This window comes from Mobula hypostoma, chromosome 1, assembly GCF_963921235.1.
Source record: "Mobula hypostoma chromosome 1, sMobHyp1.1, whole genome shotgun sequence".
In the NCBI taxonomy this organism is placed as follows: Eukaryota; Metazoa; Chordata; class Chondrichthyes; order Myliobatiformes; family Myliobatidae; genus Mobula; species Mobula hypostoma.
Window position 1 is genome coordinate 39,056,794 of NC_086097.1, and position 26,818 is coordinate 39,083,611.

Below are 26,818 nucleotides of genomic sequence, written 5' to 3' on the forward strand. Positions count from 1 at the left end.
TTATAAGCTAGAATTTTCTTTCCTAACTTTGTCTGGTAATAAAAAGCTTATTGTTTGGGGATACCCCATAGTGTAAATGTTGCTGCTGTTTTTCAGGTTTAGAGAGCATGTTCAGAATCACTTGCCTAAAGATTTAATCTCTCCAGAGGATTTTATTAAACTACGACATGAGCTGGCATCCATAAATGAACACTTTGACAGTGATGGTACTCCAAGAAGCAATCCAGCAGCTGCAATTGACATAAATGATCCTGCTCAAGTAATGTGAACTACATAGCAATTATGATTCATCAACAGTCTGAATGTTTTGGATAACTTTGAGAATTTTCAAATGCATGAGTGTAACTAACACACATGGTTAGACATTGATTAAATAGTCAAACTTGTTCTAGTTTTTTTCCCAAAGTTCTGTTGTGCTACCTTAGCCATCTGACCCATCTTAGCCCAGGATCCTTGATTCCATTTGAAATTTCAAAGAGGGAGAAAATTAAATTTCTGTTCGTAGCCCTCATTTTAGCTTTATTAACAACAGATTTCTGGAAGCGATATCATCAGGTTTGATTGTGTCATTTTCTGTTTTTAATACAGACTTGCAGCATTTGTTCTTTGCTGACGTCGCCACTATCTGGCTCCGTACTGCATTCATAACACTTCTTCATACTGTAGGATTCTGTTGTCGGATTTCAGAATAACTTTTTCCTGAACTCATTTTTCCCAATCCTTGAAGCCCCAATCTTTTCCATAAGTAACTAGAGAGACTATAATGTGAAGTAGTAGGAATTATCGTTTGACGGTTGATTACTAGTCATAATTGTACCTTTCTTTGATCATTGGTCATGATGCCACTTAAGAAGTGGGGGGGGGGGGAGACAAGTAAGGTAAATTTTGTTTTCTTTTCCTGGTGTTACAATTCCTAAATATCAAATATGTTAACAAATTATTTTTAGTTGGTGAATTAAAAAGTGTTTCAGTCACTGTTAGTGAAACTTGTAAAGAGGGTTCTGTATGTTTCAAAAGCAAGCAGATGGATTGGTGGAGCAGCTGAATTTCTTGTGATGCATGGTCTAGATACATAGGAAGCTTTCAGAACTGGATCTCTGTTTCAAGCAAGAGAAAATCTGCAGTTGCTGGAACTCTATGGAGAACAGTACAGTCAACGTTTCGGGACGAGACCCTTTGGTAGGACTGGAGAAAAAAAGCTGAGGAGTATATTTAAAAGATGGGGGGAGGGGAGAGAGAAACACAAGGTGATAGGTGAAACCTGAAAAGGGGGGGTGGGAATGAAGTAAAGAGCTGGGAATTTGATTGGTGAAAGAGATACTGGGCTGGAGAAGGAGGAGTCTGATGAGGACAAAGGCCATGGAAGAAAGAAAAGGGTGGGGGGGAGCACTAGAGGGGGGCATTTTGTGTGTGTTCCTCTGATTACATGGGATTTTTCTTTTTGCATTCATCCAGGGGATGAGAGCTTTGCAGGCTGAGCAGGCTTTTAATTGCCTATTTCAGGTTGCCCTTGAGAAACTGCTGATATCCTGCATTCTTCAATCACTGTGTTTCTGGAGGCGTAGGTATACCAACAATGTTGTCGTGAAAGAGATTTCAAGGATATTAACCCTGTGACTGTGAAGGAATGGTAGTATGTTTCCAAGTCAGAATGTTGTGTGGTTTGGAGGGCAACTTCCAGATGGTAATTGTTCCCGTGCTATGATGCCCTTGTCCTAGTCAGTTGAGGGTTGTGGAATTGGAAGATGTTTTATGTGATGAGACTTGGGGGTTGTTGCAGTGCATTCTGTAGAAAGTACAAATTACTGCTACTGTGCTTCAGTGGAGGAGTGAGTAAATGAATGAATAAATGTAGTGCCTGTTAGGTGGGCTGCCATATACTGTATTGTGTTGAGCTTTTTGTATGTTCATCTGGTGAAATATTCCATGACACTTGTGCCTTGCATCTTGTAGACGTTGCAGAGTTAGGAGATGAGCTACTGGCTGCAACATTCCTAGCCTGTGACCTGCTCTTGTTGTCTTGTGTATCTGGCTTCTCCAATTCAGTTTCTGCTTAATGATAACACCTGGTATATTGAAAATGGGTGATTTAGTAATGGTAATGCCATTGAATACCAGGGGGCGACAGCTGATTTAAAAAAAAATTTTGACTGTTGTAATTGCCGGAGTCAAGTTGCGCAGTTGTTTCTTGCCACCGATCAACCCAGGCCTAGATATGTTCCAGGTCTTGCTGCTTTTGGTTGTGGATTGCTTTATCCGAGAAATCATGAGGGCAGTTCCAAAAAACGGAATGAAACTAGATGAATTTATATAGTGCCTTTCAAAATGTTACTGTTGCCTTTCAGCAACCAAGGTAGTTTTGAAGTTTAGTTACTGGAATCTTTTGAAATCCAGTGTCTAATTTTTAGTAAGTCTTTCATCAAAGAGCTGAATCCATCCAATCAGTTATTGGAGTTAGTTGAGGGATGAATTTTAAATTATCTACTGAGAGAACTTCACAGTTTTAACGATCCCTTGAGATCTTTTATGTCTACCTGGGAGCTTGATTTTTTTATATTTTGTTAAAAGAATGTACTACCAGCAGTGAAATTTGCTGTGCTTTATTGAATTACCTGTCTAGACTGTATGCTGAAGCTTCTGGAATGGGCCTTGAATTCAAACGCACCGAGAACTAGAGTGCTACCACTGACCAGAAAAGTTTGCAAAGTCTAGGCTATATTTTCCCCTTTATGTCAGGATCAATGACTGCTGTAGCTTATCTTGGTTCCCCGGTCATTAGAAGACAACAACATCACTGGTAGGGCACCATATTCCATGGCTGAATGAAGAGCTATCTATCCCCAGTCACTGTTGCCTCTTAAGTGTAAACTTAAAAGTGGGTACATTCTCAGGAGTCACTGAATAGTATTTTGACGCAAAATATGGAAAAGAAGTTTTAATTTCCTCTTTTGCCCCTTATTCCTGTTTGTGGGATTTTGTTGTGCATTTGTTATGTTTGTATATTTTATGTTCTATTCATTCCAATTGTGAGAATACATCCCTTCTTATAATGTTTATTTAGTTAATAGTTTGCACAAGATACAAGTGTAAAATAATTTTAAAATTATTTTTAATTCAATATTATATTTTACCTTGTACACTGCAGATGTATTTTTCAATTTACTCAGTTCCTCTTTAGTTAATAATTAAATTCCAACTTTTTAAAGGATGAAAATAGCGAATTTCTTAATTGATAATACTGAGGGTCTAACTTGTGCAAGATACCTGTATGTGAAGTCTGTTACCTTAGGGTGGCTATTGCATGCTAGCTACTATATGAACTTGCCTGAGCAGCAGTGAGCCCCTCCCTGTACAATCATTGCTACTTTGTTTGGCAGTGTAGGCTTTGAGGAAGAAACTGGATTCATGAGAATATGGATATGGCAGGTAAAATGCTATGCGAAATATTCTGGGTCTTCCATTTTTATAAAACAATACTTTTTAAATCTAATAGATTTGAAGCTATTGGTGTTGTGAGGCACCCAGAAGTAGACCGTAGACATAGGAGTGGAATTAAGCCATTTGGCCAGTCAAATCTGCCTTGCTATTCCATCATGGCTGATTTATTTTTCCCTCTCAACCCCATTTGCCTGCCCTCTCCCTGTAACCTTTGATGCCCTGACTGATCAAGAACCTATCTACCTCTGCTTTAAATACACCCAATGACTTGGCCTCCACTGGCATCAGTAGCAATGAATCCCACAGATTTACCATCCTCTGGCTAAAGAAATTCCTCCTCATTTGTGTTCCAAAGGGATGTCCTTGTATTCTCGTATTAGAAACCTGTTTTTGCCTGATTCATAGATGCAGGTACAACAAGCCAAGTGGTATGTTGGCCTACAGAGTATGGAATACAGAGAACATTGTTGAGTACAGGGTCCTGGTGAGACTACAGATGGCATATATTGCGAGTGAGGAAGTTTTTATGATAGATGGAATGCTGCAACAAAGGTTCAACAGATTGATTCCCAGGATTCTGGGTTTGTATTCTGAGGAAAGATTGAGCGAACCGGACTAGAATAATTGGAAGAATGAGAGGAAGTCCTATTAAAATAGACATTCTTTCACAGCTTGGTGGGTTACATAGTTAATATTTCCTCTGGCTGGGGTGCCTAGAACTAGCAGGCCAGGCAGCATCTATGGAAAAGAGTAAACAGTTGATGTTTCGGGCTGAGACTTTTCATCAGGGCAGATGAAGGGTCTCGACCCAAAACTTTGACTGTTTACTCTTTACCGTGGATGCTGCCTGGCTTGCTGAGTTCCTCCAGCATTTTGTGCACATTACTTTTGTTTCCAGGTTCTCTAGATTTTCTGTTGTTTGTGTCTAGAACCAGGGTCACAAACCAGCCTAACAATACAAATGAGAAGAAATTTCCTCATCTGTGTCCAAGAAGGCTTTGAAGGTGGTGTTAGTATATATTTGGATATAAACAAAAGCAATAATGGAGGAAAGTTATACTGAGATGGAAGACTAGACGTAATGACAAAGTAACATTAAGGAATCAATGGGCTTATCCTCATATTCTTATGCTCCTTTCCTCCCTTTACACACTTCAACTTTTTTATTACTTTTCACTTTAAATACCTCATTTTCTGTTCTTATCTTTTTGCCCCATTGTTTTTGTTGTTTCCTTTTCTGTTTTTATTCCTCATTTTCTCTTTATTTCTAGATTATTTATTGTGCATAATCATATAACAATTACAGCACAGAAACAGGCCATCTCAGCCCATATCGCTTAGATATTGTGCATTTGTGTAGCTATCCATAGATTATTAACCTGGTCTTCAGATTTCATGAATGTTTACAGAATGTGGAATTGTGTGCTTCCTTTTTACCTCATTTAATCTCTTTCAGGTTGGTTTTCAGTATTTTAAGTTTGAGAATTTTTTATACTTTTTTTAGATTGTTTCTGAAATAGAAAATATGCGCCATAGAATTATTGAAGTTCGCCAAGAAATACATAATCATAATGAAAATGAAGTTAGCCGAAGATGGGCATTTGAGGAAGGAGTAAGTATTTTTTAACAGAACTAAATAGTAACAAAAGCAAATTAACTAATATTTCTTAACATCTATATGTTGTATTGTCTAGAAGATTTCTAAGATTTTCCAAGCATAAATTTGAGGTGAAAAGAAAGACTAATTGTTGTAACTGTGACTAAATCACTGGAGAAACAGGCAGACGTGCTCTTGGAGAACCTCTTGGTGGTCTCCCAAACTCAACGTTCTGTACATCAATATTTTGAACTCTTGAGAACAATAGTAACAGCAAATATTTTGATAAAATTTATCACATATACATCAAAGCATGCCATGAAATGTGTAGTTTTCGTTAATAACCAGCACATCAATGATGTGCTTGGGGTCAGCCAGCAAGTGTCTCCACATTCCAATACCAACATAGCATGCCCACAATGTTCAACAGAACAACAACAGAGCAAAACAAGATAATAACAGCAAAACAAGCCAGTTTCTCAGCCTCCCATCCATCCCCTCACATACACAGACCTCCAACCCCAAGACAGGCTGACTCTGGGCCTCCAGTCCTTGGCCCTGGGGTCATTGGTTCCCTTGGCCATGATGTCTATGTGGTTGGTCCAGGACAGGTTATCGGTAATGTTCTCATCTAGGAACTTAAAGCTCCCAACCCTTTCAATCTTAGCACCTTCGATGTAAACAGAAGTATGTGTACTCACCCTTTCCTGAAGTCAATAACAAGTTCTTCTGCTTTGCTGACACTGAGGGAAAAATTGTCATGTCAGTAGGCTCTCTTATCTCCTTCCAGTACTCAGACTCATCATTTGAGATATGACCCTCTACAGTGGTATAATCTGCAAACTTGCAGGTAGACTTGGAATAGAAGCTGGCCACATGGTTATAATTGTATAGGGAGTGGAGAAGGCTAAAGGCTGATTTATGCTTTTGTGTCAAATCGATGCCGTAGGTACGGCATAGCTGTGAACCCTACGCCGTAGCCTGACGCGCACCTCCCCCAAAATGTAACTACGCGTCGTGGCAGCGCAGACCGCAACAACTGTGGTCCACTTGATAGCATCTCATTTCCTCCTACGCCGCAATAGCTTCCCATTGGGCGACTGAAGGGCAGGGAAGGAACTCTGGCTGCAATGCTTTCCATAAAAGCTTTCCGAAATTATGGAGGACACATTTCGCTTTTACGAAAAAAGACGCACGCCTTAAACTTGTTTACCCCAAGAAAGACTACCATGACCATGAAGCCTTGCACGGGCAGGTGTGTGCGCGTGTGCGCATGTGCGACGTGCCTGAATTGCAGAGCGACGCAGACACACCAACACACAAGTATAAATGCTCACAACGCGCGTAGGTTAAGGCGTCGATTTGACACAGAAGTATAAATCAGCCTTAAGGGTACAGCTTTTTGGGGCACCAGTGTTGAGGATAATCATTGTGTAGGTGTTGCGGCCTATCTTTACTGATTGAGTTCAGGAAGTCAAGGATCCAGTTGCAAAAGGAGGTATTAAATTCCAGCTCTTGGAGTTTGTTGAGCTTGCTTGGAATTATAGAATTAAAGGCATAGTTGTAGTCAATGAACAATAGTCTAATGTAGTCTTTACTCTTCAGGTGCTCCAGATATGAGTATAGGGCCAGGGAGATGGCATCTGCTGTGGATCCTTTTCTGCATCCTTGTAGTCTTTAATCCACAGTTGTTCATCAAATCACTCTATTGTCATATTAAACACTTTGCCATCTGCCCAAGTGTCATGTGTATATTTTTACCCCTAAGTGAGAACTGTTTTTTAATACTCTGCTTGTATTACTGGATTACACATCCCCCTATGTTACACATACACGATTTGTCTGCTCTTCCTGTACCAGCTCACTCATTAGCTGTTTATTTCCAACTTACAGACATTCACTTTATAAATTGTTCTCAGGGATGAAAAACTGTTGTAACCTAGCGATTGCTTGTACAAATATGCCAGTGGGCAACAACTCTGCATATTTCTGTACAGTTTTTATTATTTCAGAAGTCTGCAGTTGTTTCCAACACAAACATTAAGTTAACTGACTGATATTTACTGGTTTTGTTTTCCTTCGTTTTGAATAGAAATACTTAATACAGCACATGGCAAGATTAAGCTGTTTTGCCAAGCTTACTTCTAAAGGCAACATGCATTCAATCCTTCAACAGTCATCTGTTCTGTTTAGTCTTTGGGTGATTCTTCTGCTTTTCATTTTAAAGCATTTTAGATCTCATAATATTCAAAGTATTTCTGTATTTGGTACTGTCTGCTATTATATCACAACAGCTGTGTTCAGTCTTTAACCATAAAAATGCCACTGTATGTTTTAAACATAGTCTCAAATTTTGTTCAATCATTTGCACTTTGTGTTTAAAGAAATGATAGCAGCTCTAACTATAATTTTCCATGGTTCTGTGGAAGGAATAAGAACATAAGAAAACAGGCAAGGGTCCCTCAGTCCAGCTCTGCCTTCATCTACCCCTAGCTCCTTCTCTTACGCGCCAGTTCCTGGAGCCCTTAAATTCCTGATCTTTGAAACAGTATAGGCATCTACTTTGTGCTGCACACTAAGGAACTTGTTTCAATAAACCACCCCTCATTTTCCAAACCTTCAAGAAATGTAGATCTAATTTCTTGAGCCATGTGATAATGAGTTTATCATTCCAGGAATTATCTCGTGTAATCTCTTTTGGACTGTTTCCAACACCATAATATACTTCCTTAAATAAATCGATATTTGTGCCAATGATCTGGAAAATATTTTACTCAATTCATGAAGGGGAACATAGTAAGGAAGTTAATCATACAGTTTGCTTTGTGAATAAATTTCTATCTATAAAATAGGTGCCATTAGCAAGTCGTTGAAGAAATGCTATTTTTTTAGATTCAATTCATGTACTTGAAAAGTACATAGATTGCATATGAAGTGTTTGGATTGTAAAGAAAAATAGACAAAATGTAGAAGAGTATTATGTGTATTTTAAAAAGCCATTTCATTAAGTGTCAAATAGGTTTATTATTCAGTTATAATAGGAAAAGTAGTTATTTTGCAGAAGCTCTTGGATGGCTAGAATGGGCTTGGTGGTATTGGTATTAGATTATTATTGCCACATACCAAAAATACAGTGGGAAAACTTGTCTTGCCATCTGTTGAAACAGATCAAATCATTACATAGCACGTTGAAATAGAACAAGTAAAACAGTTCAGAATAAAATGTAAATGCCTCAGAGAAAGTGCAGTGCAGGTGAATACAGGGCAAGATCATGATGTAGAATGTCACTCAAGAGTCCATATCATATATGAGGTCATTTAAGAGTATGTTAACAGCAGGATAGAAGCTGTCCTTGTACATTCTCCCTGTGACCGCATGGATTTCCTCCAGGAGCTCCAGTTTCCTCCCACATTCCAAAGATGTACCGGTTGATAGGTTAATTGGTCATTGTAAATTGTCCCGTAATTAGGCTAGGATTAAATTGGTGGATTGCTGGGCAGCCTTGCTCGAAGGGCCTACTCCACACTGTGTGTCAATAAATAAATAATACCAAGCCATTATGCATCTAGGTCAGAGGTGGCCAACCTTTTACATTCCATGTGTCAATTTTTTCACTCACGAGTTCAGATGACCATATAACTCTTGTACCCCCATTCAATTCTTGTAAAAATATGTTAATATAGAACTTGTGCATGAAAAAAATCGCATTTGAACTTGTATGTGTAAAAATTAACGCATGGAATGTAAAGGGTTGGCCACCCCTGATCTAGGTAAAATGCTTTCACTGATGCATGAATAAAAATTTGTAAGGGTTGATAGAAACATAACAAATTTCTTTGTCCTCCTGAAGAAGTAGAGTGGTTACTGAGCTTTGATATGTGTGACATTGATATGCTAAGACAGAACAGACTAAATAGCATGTTCAATAACATTTTGTGGTATGTAATGCTATAAGAAAGAAGTTTCTACTTCAAAAATGATAAGAGAATTAGAGGATATCAAAAACCATTAATTGCTCATTCTGTCTCTACACATGCTACCTGTTCAAAATATTTTCTAGCATTTTCTGCTTTTGTTTCAGATTGCTATCATTTGCCCTTTTTTATGTTTTTCAATAACTGTTTCCCTCTCCCTACAATAAATGTTTACAGTCTGAAACCAATGGAAAGTCAAATTGATCTGAAAGTTAAAACATTTTCACTTGCCACCTCTGCTATCTAACCTGTTTGAAAAAGGAAAAAAATTAAATTGCAAGAACATGGAACGAGATAATTATTCCTGTTTTAAATTGTGGAACAGCTAGATCCAAATTTTATGTTGGTTAAACTTTTTTTTTAAAAAGAGTTTCTTTATGTGATAGATTAAACGTCCTTACTTTCACGTGAAGCCGCTGGAGAAAGCACAGCTAAAAAACTGGAAAGATTACCTTGACTTTGAGATAGAAAATGGAACTCTTGAACGAGTAGTAGTTTTGTTCGAGAGGTGCCTTGTTGCTTGTGCCCTTTATGAAGACTTCTGGATAAAAGTAAGTGTCGGTATTTTAATCTTATTCAATATGTTGCTATCTTTACTCAATTATTTTGAAATTATTTTTTATAATCTCAATTAGACCATAGGACATAGGATCAGAATTGGGCTATTCGACCCATCAAATCTGCTCCACCATTTTATCATGGCTGATTTATTATCCCTTTCAACTGCATTCTCCTGCCTTCTCTCCATACATAACCTTTGATGCCCTGACAAATCTCAAACCCATCGACCTTTGCTTTAAATATAGTCAATGAATTGGCTTGGGTTTCTGCAGATGTTAAGGTTATTAAATGTATCTGCTGAATGTTGTGACTCAACGTCATTAATTTATGAGACCTGTGTTATTATTTGTAAGGCCTTTATTACTAATGTTCAAATAAATGTTTCGTCATCCAAAATTTAGTCTTGGCATTGAAATTTGAACTAGATAGACCATTGCACTTCAACAAAAGGAGCTGTTATTTACTTCTGACTAGTTGCATTCTACAGCAAAATACAGGCTTTTAACACAATCTTTAATTTGAATCGTGAAAAAAATTATTTACGAGCTTTCTGATTTTTTTTTCAGTATGCCAAATATATGGAGAACCACAGCAATGAAGGTGTAAGGCATGTTTTTAGCAGAGCATGTACAGTTCATCTTTCAAAGAAACCAATGGTTCACTTACTATGGGCTGCTTTTGAGGAACAGCAAGGTTAGCTGCTATAAATACCCACATCAGCTATTCCATTACATTTCATTGGAAGTAAATCCTTGTAACAGGATCGGTATAACTTAACAAAATGATAGTTGTGATACATTGCCAAGCTTTATTTTAACATAAATGTTTTTAATAATTGTAAGGATTTTTTGGTATTTCTGTTCACAGGGAACATCAATGAAGCAAGGCGAATCTTGAAAGCATTAGAAGAATCGGTGCCAGGATTAGCCATGGTCCGCCTAAGGCGAGTGAGTCTAGAACGCCGTCATGGAAATATTGATGAAGCAGAGTTTCTGCTGCAAGATGCCATTAAAAACAGTAAAACACCCAATGAGGCATCTTTCTATGCTGTGAAGTTGGCTCGTCTTTTATTCAAAGTACAGAAGAGTCTTCCAAAGGCCAGGAAGGTTCTAGTGGAAGCTATAGACTTTGATAAGGTATGAATTAAATTATCTAGAACTCAAACTTTTAAAACTCATACAACTGCAAACAAGCTAGTGGAGCAGAGTTGTAAATTTCAGTTCTAGCGAAGTTGAGAAGCACTTTACATGTTTGGAAATATTTTGTATTAATAGAATTACACTGATTTTAATAAACTTAAGTATAACTCTAATACAAATTAGCAAAATATTTTAGCCAGCTCTCTGTGAAAAGTACAGCTAACTCATTTGCTTTCTAAACCAATTACATTACTTTCAAAGCTAATGAGGGTTCTTTTCATATTGAGGCTATTTCATCACGATAGGCAAATGCTGCGAGAAAAGGCGAACATTCTGCAAAGAATGTACTAAATACAGTTGTGTCATGGAGTCAGAATGATTATCTCGTATTTGAATTGAATCACTGAACTGTTATTTAGTTGGATTTATGGGCAAACATGCAGTATGTTTAACTCCATCACTGAATAAGATACTGGAATAACACCATTTCAAAAATATAAAGTTTCTTTTGCTTGACTTTTATCTATTTTCCCTTGTTCTCACCACACTCCCTAGACAATTATCTCCTCATCTCCAGTTTAATGACAGATGTGTTTTAAACCCACTTATTTTATTCGTGAGGTAACCTCATTACTCTCCCCCAACCAAGGCATTGAATTGTTAGTGAGAAAAAATGTGCAGTTCAAATTCAAATGTTGTAACGATATGAATGCTTCTATAAAGACAAGTATGGTTAATCATACTGTGAAATGTCAGCATTGTTTTTAATCACTATTGGATTTTAATAAAGTTCAAAGTAAATTTATTGAAGTACTGTACATATACGTCACCATATACAACTCTGAGATTTGTTTTCTTGCGGGCATACTCAGTAAATCCAATAACCATAATAGAATCAACTAAAGCCTGCACCCAACAGGACAGACAACAGAATGTGCAAAAGACAACAAACTGTGAATACAAAAGCAAAAAAATAAATAAACGATCAAGATCGAAAACTTGAGATGAAGAGTCCTTGAAAGTGATTCCTTAAGTTGGGTTCAGTGATGAAGACAAGTGAATGGTTGAGGAACTGTTCCGGAACCTGAGAATGTATTGTTGCATGAAGAGAGACAAACTATGGAGGCTTTCTCAAATTGCCAGGCTAGGTCTGTTCCTCGAGTTCAATTACCATACTCAGTACATTTCCAATTTACTCCTCTGTTAAAATGTGCGTAACAGTAAAATCAAGAATGAAACTATTGTTTTAAAAGCCATTATTGTGATCAGCAGCATTATTAGTAGTGAATGTTATGCCTTCTGCAGAATTTAGTATGAATTTATGTGTTTTGTAGTTAGATAAAAATTTAGTTAAATGTTTCAATCTTAATGAGCATTTCTCTAGGAATTGGTCTTTTTAATTAACACATTTGTGGGCAATTTGAACAAATATATTTACTTGAGCTTTCACTTTCGCCATTCCTGTGTATTTTCAGATTACCTTCTACAGTATTTTGACCCATTGGATCATCTGTAATGACTTTATTCTACTACTATATACCATGCTGTGTACAGCTGGGTATGTTCTCTTACTCCCATCCTGTGACAAAAAAATTGCCACAGTCCACCAGTTCAGGATGTGTATTTTCAAAAAAGTGCTGATTTTTATTTTCCCTCCCATTCTCCAGGCTGACTAAGACGAATGCAACTTCTCCAAGGAAGCCCAAGTGCAAATTGTTGACAAGACTGGGAATCCAACTCGGGATTCTGACTTGGGAGCTGAACAATTAAATGTAGTCGTTTAGTTTCTATGAAATAAGTATTGCCATATTTTAACTAGGTAGTATTTTGTATGTTGCAATTATTTGGATAATGCTGGATGATTTGTTTTGATTTTTAGGAAAGCCCCAAACTGTATTTGAATTTGTTGGAACTTGAATATAATTCAGACCTCAAACTGAATGAGGAAAACATTTTGAATGCATTTGACATTGCTGTAAATAGCGCATTGCCTATTGAAACAAGGATTGCCTTCTCCCAGCGAAAAGTGGAATTTTTGGAAGACTTTGGCTCAGATGTGAAAAGGTTAGTTTTAGTTTTGTTTCTGAGCTTTGTGAAACAATGTATTTTTATATCCATGTGCTTAGTGGTGAACTTGGTGATATTCGTTTTCTTCAAAATTTTTCATTGTTTTTAAATATCTGAAACATTGGAATTTGTCCATTCGAAGAATGCGGCATTTTAAACAACATTCCACATTTATACTGATGTTATGAGTATTTTGGCACGTGGCCAAGTGGTTAAGGCGTTCGTCTAGTGATTTGAAGGTCGCTAGTTCGAGCCGTGGCTGAGGCAGCGTGTGTGTCCTTGAGCAAGGCACCTAACCACATATTGCTCTGCAATGACACCGGTGCCAAGCTGTATGGTCCTAATGCCCTTCCCTTGGACAACATCGGTGGCGTGGAGAGGGGAGACTTGCAGCATGGGCAACTGCTGGTCTTCCATACAACCTTGCCCAGGCCTGCGCCCTGGAAACCTTCCAAGGCACAAATCCATGGTCTCATGAGACTAACGGATGCCTATTATTATTATTATTATTATGAGTATTTTATCTCAACCTCTAATCCAAAATCCCATTCTGTTTACTGTTTAATTCATTCTGAAGATTAGATTGATATCCTGTCATGTGATTACTTCAATCCACATTCCATGTTTGTGATAGCATACAATGTACAACATGGGAACTGAGTCAGAATCCACAGTGACGAGCTCATACAGTGCCTATAAAAAGTATTCACCCGCCCTCCTCCCCCCCGCCCCCCCAGAAGGTTTCATGTTTTATTGTTTTATAACATTGAATCTCAGTGGATTTAATTTGAATTTTTTTACACTGATCAACAGAAAAAGACTGTGTCAAAGTGAAAACAGATCTCTACAAAGTGGTCTAAATTAATACAAATATAAAACACAAAATAATTGATTGCATTAAGTATTCACCCCCTTCAAAATAACACACCAAATTATCACTAGTTCAGCCAATTGGTTTTAGAAGTCACACAGTTAGTTAAATGGAGAACATAGTGTGCAGTCAAGGTGTTTCAATTGAATGTAGTTAAAATGCACCTGTACCTGGAAGGTCCAACTGCTGGGTAGTCAGTACCATGGCAAAAAGTACACCATCAAAACAAAAAGAACATTCCAAGCAACTCCTTGAAAAGTTTATTGAAAAGCACAAGTCAGGAGATAGATGCAAGAAAATTTCCAAGTCTCTGAATATCCCTTGGAAAGAATATGACAGAGCTGTAAATCTGCCTAGAGCAGGCTGTCCTCAAAAACTGAATGACTAGTGTGGGAAGCTACCAAGAGACCTTTGACAACTCCGGAGGAGTTACAAGCTTCAATGGCTGAGATGGGAGAAACTGTGCATACAACAACTGTTTTATGGGCAAAGAGAAAGCCACTGTTGAAATAAAAATTCACATGCAATCTCAACTAGAATTTACCTGAGGCTTCTCAGGGGGATGGGAACCAGTGCAGAGAAACAGAGGGGTGTAAAGTGAGGGTAGAAGCAAAAAGTAGTAAGGTGAAAAGTAAAAGTGGCAGGCTGGCAAATCCAGGGCAAAAATGAGGGTAGAAGCAAAAAGTAGTAAGGTGAAAAGTAAAAGTGGCAGGCTGGCAAATCCAGGGCAAAAATGAGGGTAGAAGCAAAAAGTAGTAAGGTGAAAAGTAAAAGTGGCAGGCTGGCAAATCCAGGGCAAAAATCAAAAAGGGGCACTTTTCAACGTAATTGTATAAGGGCGAAGAGTGTTGTAAAAGCGAGCCTGAAACTTTGTGTGTCAATGCAAGGAGCATTCGTAACAAGGTGGATGAAAGTGCAGATTGTTATTAATGAATATGATATAGTTGGGATCACAGAGACATGGCTCCAGGGTGACCAAGGATGGGAGCTCAACATTCAGGGATATTCAATATTCAGGAGGGACAGACATGAAAGAAAAGGAGGTGGGGTAGCATTGCTGGTTAGAGAGGAGATTAACGCAATAGAAAGGAAGGAAGGACATTAGCCGGGAGGATGTGGAATCGATATGGGTAGAGCTGCATAACACTAAGGGGCAGAAGACACTGGTGGGAGTTGTGTACAGGCCACCTAACAGTAGTAGTGAGGTTGGGGATGGTATTAAACAGAAAATTAGAAATGTGTGCAATAAAGGAACAGCAGTTATAATGGGTGACTTCAATCTACATATAGATTGGGTGAACCAAATTGGTAAGGGTGCTGAGGAAGAGGATTTCTTGGAATGTATGCGGGATGGTTTTTTGAACCAACATGTCGAGGAACCAACTAGAGAGCAGGCTATTCTAGACTGGGTATTGAGCAATGAGGAAGGGTTAATTAGCAGTCTTGTCATGAGAGGCCCCTTGGGTAAGAGTGACCATAATATGGTGGAATTCTTCATTAAGATGGAGAGTGACATAATTAATTCAGAAACAAAGGTTCTGAACTTAAAGAAGGGTAACTTTGAAGGTATGAGACGTGAATTAGCTAAGATAGACTGACAAATGACACTTAAAGGGTTGACAGTGGATATGCAATGGCAAGCATTTAAAGATCGCATGGATGAACTACAACAATTGTTCATCCCAGTTTGGCAAAAGAATAAATCAAGGAACGTGGTGCACCTGTAGCTGACAAGGGAAATTAGGGATAGTATCAATTCCAAAGAAGAAGCATACAAATTAGCCAGAAAAAGTGGCTCACCTGAGGACTGGGAGAAATTCAGAGTCCAGCAGAGGAGGACAAAGGGCTTAATTAGGAAGGGGAAAAAAGATTATGAGAGAAAACTGGCAGGGAACATAAAAACTGACTGTAAAAGTTTTTATAGATATGTGAAAAGAAAAAGATTGGTTAAGACAAATGTAGGTCCCCTACAGACAGAAACAGGTGAATTGATTATGGGGAGCAAGGACATGGCAGACCAATTGAATAACTACTTTGGTTCTGTCTTCACTAAGAAGGACATAAATAATCTTCTGGAAATAGTAGGGGACCGAGGGTCCAGTGAGATGGAGGAACTGAGGGAAATACATGTCAGTAGGGAAGTGGCGCTAGGTAAATTGAGGGGATTAAAGGCAGATAAATCCCCAGGGCCAGATGGTCTGCATCCCAGAGTGCTTAAGGAAGTAGCCCAAAAAGTAGTGGATGCATTCGTGATAATTTTTCAAAACTCTTTAGATTCTGGACTAGTTCCTGAGGATTGGAGGGTGGCTAATGTAACCCCACTTTTTAAAAAAGGAGGGAGAGAGAAACCGGGGAATTATAGACTGGTTAGCCTAACATCGGTGGGGAAAATGCTAGAGTCAGTTATCAAAGATGTGATAACAGCACATTTGGAAAGCGGTGAAATCATCGGACCAAGTCAGCATGGATTTGTGAAAGGAAAAACATGTCTGACGAATCTCATAGAAATTTTTGAGGATATAACTAGTAGAATGGATAGGGGAGAACCAGTGGATGCGCTATATTTGGATTTTCAAAAAGCTTTTGACAAGGTCCCACACAGGAGATTAGTGTGCAAACTTAAAGCACACGGTATTGGGGGTAAGGTATTGGTGTGGTTAGAGAATTGGTTGGCAGACAGGAAACAGTGGGAATAAACGGGACCTTTTCAGAATGGCAGGCAGTGACTAGTGAGGTACCGCAAGGCTCAGTGCTGGGACCCCAGTTGTTTACAGTATATATTAATGACCTAGATGAGGGATTTAAATGCAGCATCTCCAAGTTTGCGGATGACACAAAGCTGAGCGGCAGTGTTAGCTGTGAGGAGGATGCTAAGAGGATGCAGGGTGACTTGGATGGGTTAGGTGAGTGGGCAAATTCATGGCAGATGCAATTTAATGTGGATAAATGTGAGTTATCCACTTAGGTGGCAAAAACAGGAAAGCAGATTATTATCTGAATGGTGGCCGATTAGGAAAAGGGGAGGTGCAACAAGACCTGGGTGCCATTATACACCAGTCATTAAAAGTGGGCATGCAGGTACAGCAGGTGGTGAAAAAGGCGAATGGTATGCTGGCATTCATAGCAAGAGGATTCGAGTACAGGAGCAGGGAGGTACTACTGCAGTTGTACAAGGCCTTGGTGAGACCACACCTAGAGTATTGTGTGCAGTTTTGGTCCCCTAATCTGAGGAAAGACATCCTTGCCATAGAGGGAGTATAAAGAAGGTTCACCAGGTTGATTCCTGGGATGGCAGGACTTTCATATAATGAAAGACTGGATCAACTAGGCTTATACTCATTGGAATTTAGAAGATTGAGGGGGGATCTTATTGAAACGTATAAAATCCTAAAGGGATTGGACAGGCTAGATGCAGGAAGATTGTTCCCGATGTTGGGGAAGTCCAGAACGAGGGGCCACAGTTTGAGGCTAGAGGGGAAGTCTTTTAGGACTGAGATTAGGAAAAACTTCTTCACACAGGGAGTGGTGAATCTGTGGAATTCTCTGCCACAGGAAACAGTTGAGGCCAGTTCATTGGCTATATTTAAGAGGGAGTTAGATATGGCCCTTGTGGCTAAAGGGATCGGGGGTATGGAGAGAAGGCAGGTACAGGGTTCTGAGTTGGATGATCAGCCATGATCACACTGAATGGTAGTGCAGGCTTGAAGGGCCGAATGGCCTACTCCTGCACCTATTTTCTATGTTTCTGGAAGACTTAGAAATCAACTGGAAGAAGGTTCTATGGTCTTATGAAACCAAAATTGAGCTTTTTGGCCATTAAGACTAAATGCTTTTGTTGGCATAAGCCATGCACTGCACATTATCAAAAACACACCATCCCTACCGCAAACCATGATGGTGGCTGCATCCTGCTGTGGGATTGCTTCACTGTAGCAGGCCCTGTAAAGCTTGTGAAGGTAGAGGGTAAAATGAATGCAGGAAACTGCAGGGAAATCCTGGAGGAAAACCTGATGCAGTCTGCAAGAGAACTGTGACTTGGGATAAGATTTGTTTTCCAGCAAGACAATGGTCCTAAGCATAAAGCCACACAGGAAAGAACAACAGTTAGTGTCTAGGAGCGGCCGGCCATGTCAGAGTCTAGATCTCAATTCAATTAAGAATTTGTGGCTGGACTTGAAAAGGGCTATTCACTCACAATCCCCGTGGAATCTGACAGAGCTCAAGCAGTTTTGTGACGAAGAATGGAGAAAAATTGCAGTGTCGAGATGTGCAAAGCTGTTAGAGATCTATCCACACAGACTCAAGGCTGTAATTGCTGCCAAAGGGCATCTACTATATACTGACTTGAAGGGGGTGAATACTTATGCAATCAATTATTTTATAGCAGGTTTTTTTTGTTAGTAGGGGTTCTTTTTTCCTAATTTCAAAAAAAATAGTTTTAACACTTTATTTTCCCTCATTATTGATATATTGTTTAGCTTTTGTTAATCAGTTATTTGGTAATTTAATTCCACATTGTACATATTAACATGTTGACTTGATTACTTTAAAGTATTTTTTGTTGATCTTCAATAATAATGAATAAAAAAGATTTTAAAATGAAAATTATTTTTAATAACTGTAATAAATTTAAACCAATTTGTAGTAATTTGTTTTCACTTTGACATGAAAGAGTCTTTTCTATTGATATATGTCAAAAAAAGCCCAATTAAATCCACTGTGATTCAATGTTGTAAAACAAAAAAAAAACAAACTTAAAAGGGGGATGAATAGTTTTTATAGGTACTGTCTGTGCAGTTATACCCTGCTTTTGAGACCCAACATAAAATAAAGATCTCTTACCCTGGGCACGATCTTCAGGTATGTCCACATCAGCAGTAAATATGATTGCTATAAGTTACTGGAGCATTTTGAAGTAAGTGTCAATTTTCAGGAAACTAGTTTTTGTCTTAATTCCTTCTCTTGGAATGACGTTAGTGGCAGTCTGGTCTGTTTGAACAAAATACTTTTTAAGATCTCCTTTGTCTTGGAACAGCCATTAATTGTTTTCTATTTCCCAGACTCATGGTGGCTTATGATGATCACCAACAGCTTTTAAGAGATCAGGAGTCCTTGAAAAGAAAAGCGGAAAATGGGCAAGTATTGTCTTTTTTCCCTCATGAAAATACTTAAACAACAATAGATTAAAATTGATTTAGGAATCCAAAATATTAGTGACATACAGTCATTCTGATTGTGTTAGTTAAGTCGTCTCTTTCCTAAGGGACTTCTTTTGGTGTTACCAGTGATCATCTCATTACAAGGGCTTCATCAGACAATTTTCAAAACAAGAATTGCCTTTGGCTGTAATGCTGCTTGTGAGTAGCGTACAGAGTATCTAGTTCTTCAGGGACATGAAAGTGCTGAAGCTGGAATCTGAAAAAGCAAACAATCTGCTGGAAGAACTCAGTGGATTCAGCAGTATCTGTAGAAGAATGAACTAAGTGCCTTTTGATGTACATTTAGTTAGGGAGAATTGAACCCTATCCTTTAAGTCTTAAATGATGACAGAATTTGTTAGGTAGTGGAATATAGATGAGACAGGAAAAGAGAGCCATCAGACTGTGAGTTCCGAGGCCAACAATGATAGGTTTTGATTTTTTTGCTTGTTTTCTAACCTGAGTACAAATATAAAAATGATGTTCTAACTTGCCCAGTCTAATAAGATTCTAATAGAGTAATAGAGTTGTGCAGCAAAGAAAGGGGTCTTTTTGGCCCAACTCATCGATGCTGACTGATTTCTGTTGATCTTAATTCTATTTGCTGTCATTAGATCATATCCCTCTTCTCCTTTCCTCTCCAAGTGTCTATCCATATGTTTTTTTAAAATGTTGTATTTTTCTCTGAGAGCTCATTCCAGATATTCACCACGCTCTGAGGAAAACCTTTCCCTTCGATCTCCTTTAAATTTCTTCCTTAAACCTATCACCTCTAGTTTAGACCCCTCTTTCTCCACCCCCATCCTAGACTCTAAATTTATAAACTCGTTCAGTCCTCTACATTCCGGTGACTTAACACCTTCATTTCCAGGAAATGTTATGCTGACTCTGTGGTTTTTACTAATGCTGCCACATTGTTCCAGTAGTTTGGCAACCAGAGCGGTATACAATAGTCAAGGTGTTGACTGACCCCTGTTTTGTTTATCTGGAACATGATATCCCAGATTTGATATTCATTGCCATGGCCTAATAAGGCAAGCATGCTGAATGACATCTTCACTACCCTTTTCACTTATGCTGCCATTTTCAGGGAGCTGTGAACTTGTACTTCAAGGTATCCTATACATCTATAGTCCTGAGTTTTCTGCCACTTACTGTGCACATCCTGTTGGTTTTTTGATGTACCATAATGCTTTTCCTCAGGTTTTTCTAGATTAAATTACATCTGCCACGGCTCCACCCAAATTTCCATCAGATCCCTTCATTTTCTTTCATCATAATCTTCACACACTACTATTTCTTCAATTCTCATATCATCACCATTCTGAAATCTGATGAGATGGGAATAAGTTGTTTCTAAAACATAGTCTTCAGTCTCCTGAATGTATTAATGAGAAGAGAGTATGTTCTTAATGATGGTTGCTGTCTTTATTGAGGCACTGTCTTTTGAAGATTTCCTCTATGTTTCGGGGGCTTATCTCCGCGATGGAGCTGAGTCCACAACAACCTCTTACTATCCTATGCATTGACATCTCCATACCAAACGGTGATGCAACCAGTCAGAATGCTGTCCATGGTACATCTAGAAACTTGGATCCCATGTACCCTAACTTTTTGGACCAGTTTATTGTACAACACTTTGTAAAACTGATTAAATATATCTCCCTAATCTTAGAATGTGTTCTTGTAATCTTTGAGCAGCTAATGTAAATTTAGTATTTTAATTCCAAATTTTCATGGCAAATATCTTTGCTCATTTGTCTTAAATTTGACAGGTCAGAGGAACCAGAGGAAAAAAAGCAAAGAACTGATGCAACATTGGACTCTACCCAGCTGATGAGTGGGGACTTGCAGGCTAATTCAGCTGCATATAACTATAATGCTTGGTATCAGGTGGGTAATCTCTGATCAAATTAAATTGCTAAAGAACTAATTTCTGACATGGAAAGATCATTGAATTTCTTTATCCAGCGTAATATTTTATTAATACATGTATTGCTGCAATTCTGAAAGAAAGAGAAATATTGTCTTGAATTTGGCTATTCTTTCTAACCTCTGGTAATTGGTGACAGGGCAGTGACAGCAGTTGCACAGACCAAGTCAGACAGTGAGTTTACACACATCAATGCCAATCTCCCATTAAAATATAAAACAGGTATTCAACTTGCTCAACAGACCCTCAAGAATTTGGACTCCAATTTTCAACTTCAGTAAGGTTGGGGAGATGATCATGCTTGTGATATTTTATGGCTTCAGATGACATGCAAATTTTGAGATTTTTGAGTCTTGATAATCTAAATGTTAGCTTTTTGTTTGTCTTTAATATAATTACAAAGACCTAATTCTGTTTTCATATTGAGGAATTGGGCGTTTTGTCACATTAATGGGAAAACTAAAAGATTAAAAGATCAGCAGTTGCAAAATTGTATACTTAAAACAATTTATAATGTTGTGATCTGTCACATACCTTCCATCAAGCCAAGCAATCAAATCTGGGTATATAAGGAAGGTCAACCTTGGGTAACAGAATGGGAATCAGGTTTATTATCACTGACATGTGTCATGAAAGCTGTTGTTTTGTGACAGCAGTGCAGTACAGATCATAAAAGTTAAAGTTATGACATAGAAGTTCAAAAATAAATAGCATGAAAGAGGAAAAGCGAGGTGGTGTTCATTGATTCATGGACTATTCAGAAATTTGATGGCGGAGGCGAAGAAACTGTTCCTAAAACGTTAAGTGTCCCTACAGTCCTTGATGGTAGTAATGAAGAGTTCATGACCCAGGTAGAGAGGATCCCTAATGATGAATGCCGACTGCCCAAGGTACCATCTTTTGAAGTTGTTATCTGTTAGGGAGGCCTGTGCACAAGATGGAGCCAGCTTAGTCCTCAACCCTCTGCAACTTCTTTCAGTGCTGCATATTGGAGCCTTCATACAAGGCAGTGGTGGAACCAGTCAGAATGTTTTCCACTGCCCATCAGTAGAAATTTGCTCGAGTCTTTGGTGACATAACAAACTTCATCAAATTTCTAACGAATTATAGCTGCTGGCATGGTGCCTTCATAATTGCCTGAATGTGTTGGGCCAAAAATAGGTCCTCTGTTATTTACAGATATAGCGCAGAACAAGCCTTTCCGGCCCAACAACCCACAGCACCCAGCAGCCCACCAACTTAATCCTTGTTTAATCACAGACTATTTACAATAAGAAGTTAACCTACTAACCAGTACGTCTTTGGACTGTGGGAGAAAACCCACATTTTCATGGTGAGGATGTACGAACTTCTTGCAGAGGATAGCAACATAGAAACATAGAAAACCTACAGCACAATACAGGCCCTTCGGCCCACAAAGTTGTGCTGAACATGTCCCTACCTTAGAAATTACTAGGCTTACCTATAGCCCTCTATTTTTCTAAGCTCCATGTACCTATCCAAAAGTCTCTCAAAAAAGACCCTATCTTATTCGCCTCCACCACCGTTGCCAGCAGCCCATTCCATGCGCTCACCACTCTTGAGTAAAAAAAAAACTTACCCCTGACATCTCCTCTGTACCTACTCCCCAGCACCTTAAACCTGTGTCCTCTTGTGGCAACCATTTCAGTCCTGGGAAAAAGCCTCTGACTATCCACATGATCAATGCCTCTCATCATCTTATACACCTCTATCAGGTCCTCTCATCCTCTGTCGCTCCAAGGAGAAAAGGCTGAGTTCACTCAACCTATTCTCATAAGGCATGCTCCCCAATCCAGGCAACATCCTTGTAAATCTCCTCTGCACCCTTTCTATGGCTTCCACATCCTTCTTGTAGTGAGGCAACCAGAACTGAGCACAGTACTCCAAGTGGGGTCTGACCAGGGTCCTATATAGCTGCAGCATTACCTCTCGGCTCCTAAATTCAGTTCCACGATTGATGAAGGCCAATGCACCATACGCCGCCTTAACCACAGAGTCAACCTGCGCAGCTGCTTTGAGCATCCTATGGACTCGGACCCCAAGGTCCCTCTGATCCTCCACACTGCCAAGAGTCTTACTATTAATGCTATATTCTGCCATCACATTTGACGTACCAAAATGAAGCACCTCACACTTATCTGGGTTGAACTCCATCTGCCACTTCTCAGCCCAGTTTTGCATCCTATCAATGTTCCGCTGTAACCTCTGACAGCCCTCCACACTATCCACAACATCCCCAACCTTCGTGTCATCAGCAAACTTACTAACCCATCCCTCCACTTCCTCATCCAGGTCATTTATAAAAATCACGGAGAGTAGGGGTCCCAGAACAGATCCCTGAGGCACTCCACTGGTGACCGACCTCCATGCAGAATATGACCCATCTGCAACCACTCTTTGTGGATCCAGAACTGGCTTGCCGACAGAAGGCAATGTCCCCTTGGATCCCATGCCTCCTTACTTTCTCAATAAGCCTTGCATGGGGTACCTTATCAAATGTCTTGCTGAAATCCATATACACTACATCTACTGCTCTTCCTTCATCAATATGTTTAGTCACATCCTCAAAAAATTCAATCAGGCCTGTAAGGCACGACCTGCCCTTTTCAAAGCCATGCTGACTATTCCTAATCATATTATACCTCTCCAAATGTTCATAAATCCTGCCTTCTGGGTGCTGGAATTGAACTCTGAACTCTGACTGTAATAGCATCCCACTAGCTGCTGCACTACTGTGTTGCACAGGAATTTGGAGTTACTCATCCTTTTCACTGCTGATTTGTTAATGAGGACTGGTGAGTGCTTTCCTGACTTCCCCGCACAATCTATTCCTTGGTCTTGCTGATGTTGAGAGCAAGGTTGTTGCAACACCACTCAGCCAGCCAATCAAGCTCACTTCTGCATGCCTCCTTGGTGCTATGAGATTCTGCCATCAGTGGTTATCGGCAAATTTATAAATGGTGTTTGAGCTGTGTGTAACCTCTCGGTCATGAGTAGAGGAGTGGGCTAAGCATGTGTCTTTGTGCCTTTGTTGATTGTCAGTTAAGAGGTGCTATTATTACCAATCCACACAGGCTGTTGTTTCCTGATAAGCGTGAAGGCAAAGATTGAGTTGTAGAGAAGGATACAGAGGCCCAGGTTTTAAAGCTTATTGATGAGCTCTAAGGGGATTATGGTGCTTAACACCGAACTATACTCAACGAGCAGCCTGCTGTATGTATTGCAGTTGTCAGGTACTCCAAAGCCTTGTAGAAACCTCGTGAGCCAGTGCCATTTTTACGAAAGTTCATAAATTGAAATGTACACCAAAAAAATCACTGGGTGTCTATAAATGGTGGACATATCCAATCCATCATTGGTGAAGTCCCCCCCACACTACCACATCCATAAGGAGCACTGCACAGGAGGGTAGCATCCAATATCAACGACCACCACCCCCCCCCACCACCACTACCACCACCACCATCCAGGCCATGCTCTCCTCACTGCTGTCATCAGGAAGGACATACAGAAGTCTTTGGTCCCACACCACCAGGTTCAGGACCAGTTATTACACCTGAATCATCAGGTTCCTGAACCAGAGTCGATAACTTCCCCTCACCCCAACATTGAACTGATTCCCCAACCTTTGGACTAATTTTCAAGAACTCCACAATTCATGGTCTCAATATTTTTTATTATTGCTTTATTATTATTTTCTAATTGGTTGTCTTTTGCACAGTAGTTGCATGCCATCTTTGTGTGTAATTTTGCATTGATTCTATTGTGTTTCATTGTATTTACTGTGAACGAATAAAGCATCTTGGGGTAGTATGAGTTGAGATAGGAAAAAAAAATCATGAATGCTGTTTCTGTTAGATTAATGCTTTATAAATATCCTGTCGTCTTTGAAGTCCAACTTATCGGCAACTGAGTGCAAAAGAGGTGATGGAGGCACTTAAAACTTGCAGCTGTTAAATGAACCATTTCGACCTCATGAAGTCCTTTAAAACAGAGGCATCAGCCTTAATTTTTGTTTGATTCACGTTTAATAAGGTTTTGTTGAGGAATCCCTCGGAGCAGAATCTAATATCATTGGTCTTTAATTGATTCAACAATGGCCATCTCCATCTATTCCAAAGCAAGGCTTTATGGCTGAGTTCAGTGTTCAGTTCTAATTACACTTCATCAGACAATGCAAATGCAACGCAAGTTGTATGTGAACTTGTGCATCACAAGTGATATTTGCACAGACAAGTTGCCTCCAACATCATTCCCTTATAATGTGCCCAATTCCCCAACGACATCTAGCAGGGATTACCACTGTCTTAAAACTTAATCCCAACCAGTCATTGTCATAATTAGAAGTCAAAGCTGGTAATTTTGTGTCAACTTGTAATTTGGCTTTCTAATTACTTTACAAGCTGCTGGTTAGAAGTATGTGGTTCTTGATGAGTGGCAGGGCAGTATGATAGCCTAGTGGTTAGTGTAACGATGTTACAGTGCTAGTGATCACTGATCAGGGTTCAATTCCACCACTACCTGTAAGTTCTTCCCATGACAGAGTGGCTTTCACGAGAGTGCTTCAGTTTCATCCAACATGCCAAAGATATTTGGTCAGGGTTACTGAGTTGTGGGTATGCTATGTTACTGCTGGAAGTGTAGCAATACTTGCAGGCTGCCCAACACAATTGTCATTGGCTTGATTTGAAGCAAGTAATGCCTCTCACTATATGTTTCAATGTACATGTGACAAATAAAGCTGATCTTTATCTTGAGTGCAACTGTAGGCTTGACACCATTCATATGGTGGGCCGTAACCAGTAGCCCATCTGTTGAAGCTGACTGCCCTGTCTCTGACTTGCTTAGCATTTAAAAACTTCCTCTCATTTAATACAAATAGATATTGTGTGGGAGATGATAAAATATCATTGGAAAATGAGGGTTTCTCATCAAAAGTTAGTGCTACAACATTGACATTTCAAATAGACTTTTGTGTACAGTTGAATGTTGATTTTGATTGGAATACCTAAACTTCATATTGGATGCACAAACTGGAATGACCACCATCTATTTTTGATCGTTGTTTTGGGAAATTACAAATTACTGTTGCTAAATATTTAACCAGTATTTGTTTTCTTCTCCAACAGTACAACTATCAGACACCCTGGAACTATGGGCAGTATTATCCACCACCTTCTACATAATTTTCTGGTACTTACCATGGGCATGAAGAATTTCTCTTTTTGTTTAAGAATACTGCGTTTTAATGGATGTCACCCAAAATTGTGGAATTATTTTTTTCAATGAATAAAGCTGGGAAAAATGTTTAATGAAAAATACTTGAGGTCAGGCATGGTTTGTATTCACATAAATGAATTCTCGTATCTTTTTGGAAGTTTTTTTAAAATTCTCCTTTAATTTGTTAATAGGGAAAAATGTCTTTAAAGTGTTACAGAATACTACTGGTATAGTTTCTTAATTGCCAATTTTGTGCGAACGTAAATTTTTGGAAAGTTACTGAGAAAATATGTAATTAATTTCAAAGTACGCTAGTGTACTTGTAATTCTAAGAGGTTAACTTCAAAGAAGTATTTTTTTTGGATTAAATTAAAGTATCATTGCATATCTGGGAGTCTTGACTTTTCATGCATAAGTGTCAGTTGTTTCGTGAATGTTATTAGTCATCTTAAACTTAGTAAGCAATGGGATATTGCAGATATTTCCTAACTACAAACCCCATTTCCAGAAAAGTTGGGATATTTTCCAAAATGCAATAAAAACAAACATCTGTGATATGTTAATTCATGTGAATGTTTATTTAACTGACAAAAGTACAAAGAAAAGACTTTCAATAGTTTTACTGACCAACTTAATTGTATTTTGTAAACATACACAAATTTAGCATTTGATGGCTGCAACACACTCAACAAAAGTTGGGACAGACTTAAAATAAGATTGAAAAGTGCACAGAATGTTCAAGGAACACCGGTTTGGAAGACTCCACATTAAGCAGGCTAATTGGTAGCAGGTGAGGTA

At 38.9% G+C, this 26,818-nt stretch overlaps 1 protein-coding gene across 6 annotated transcripts in view; it reads left to right on the forward strand.

The window, feature by feature from the left end:
* Positions 1–26,536, forward strand: part of prpf39 (PRP39 pre-mRNA processing factor 39 homolog (yeast)) — a 41,405-nt gene extending 14,869 nt beyond the window's left edge. Inside the window, exons 6-14 of one of the 6 annotated variants that reach the window (XM_063046977.1) lie at positions 97–259; positions 4,943–5,050; positions 9,397–9,561; positions 10,138–10,264; positions 10,439–10,707; positions 12,590–12,774; positions 18,709–18,783; positions 20,622–20,739; positions 25,930–26,536. In XM_063046977.1, the coding sequence (XP_062903047.1) occupies positions 97–259; positions 4,943–5,050; positions 9,397–9,561; positions 10,138–10,264; positions 10,439–10,707; positions 12,590–12,774; positions 18,709–18,783; positions 20,622–20,739; positions 25,930–25,986 (1,267 nt within the window). In that variant the 3' untranslated portion in view covers positions 25,987–26,536. Of the gene's footprint in view, positions 1–96; positions 260–4,942; positions 5,051–9,396; positions 9,562–10,137; positions 10,265–10,438; positions 10,708–12,185; positions 12,775–18,708; positions 18,784–20,621; positions 20,740–25,929 lie in introns of those variants that run through there. The other 5 variants (XM_063047005.1, XR_010017766.1, XM_063046997.1 and 2 more) reach the window with 5 other exon arrangements.
* The last annotated feature ends 282 nt before the right edge of the window (positions 26,537–26,818 follow it).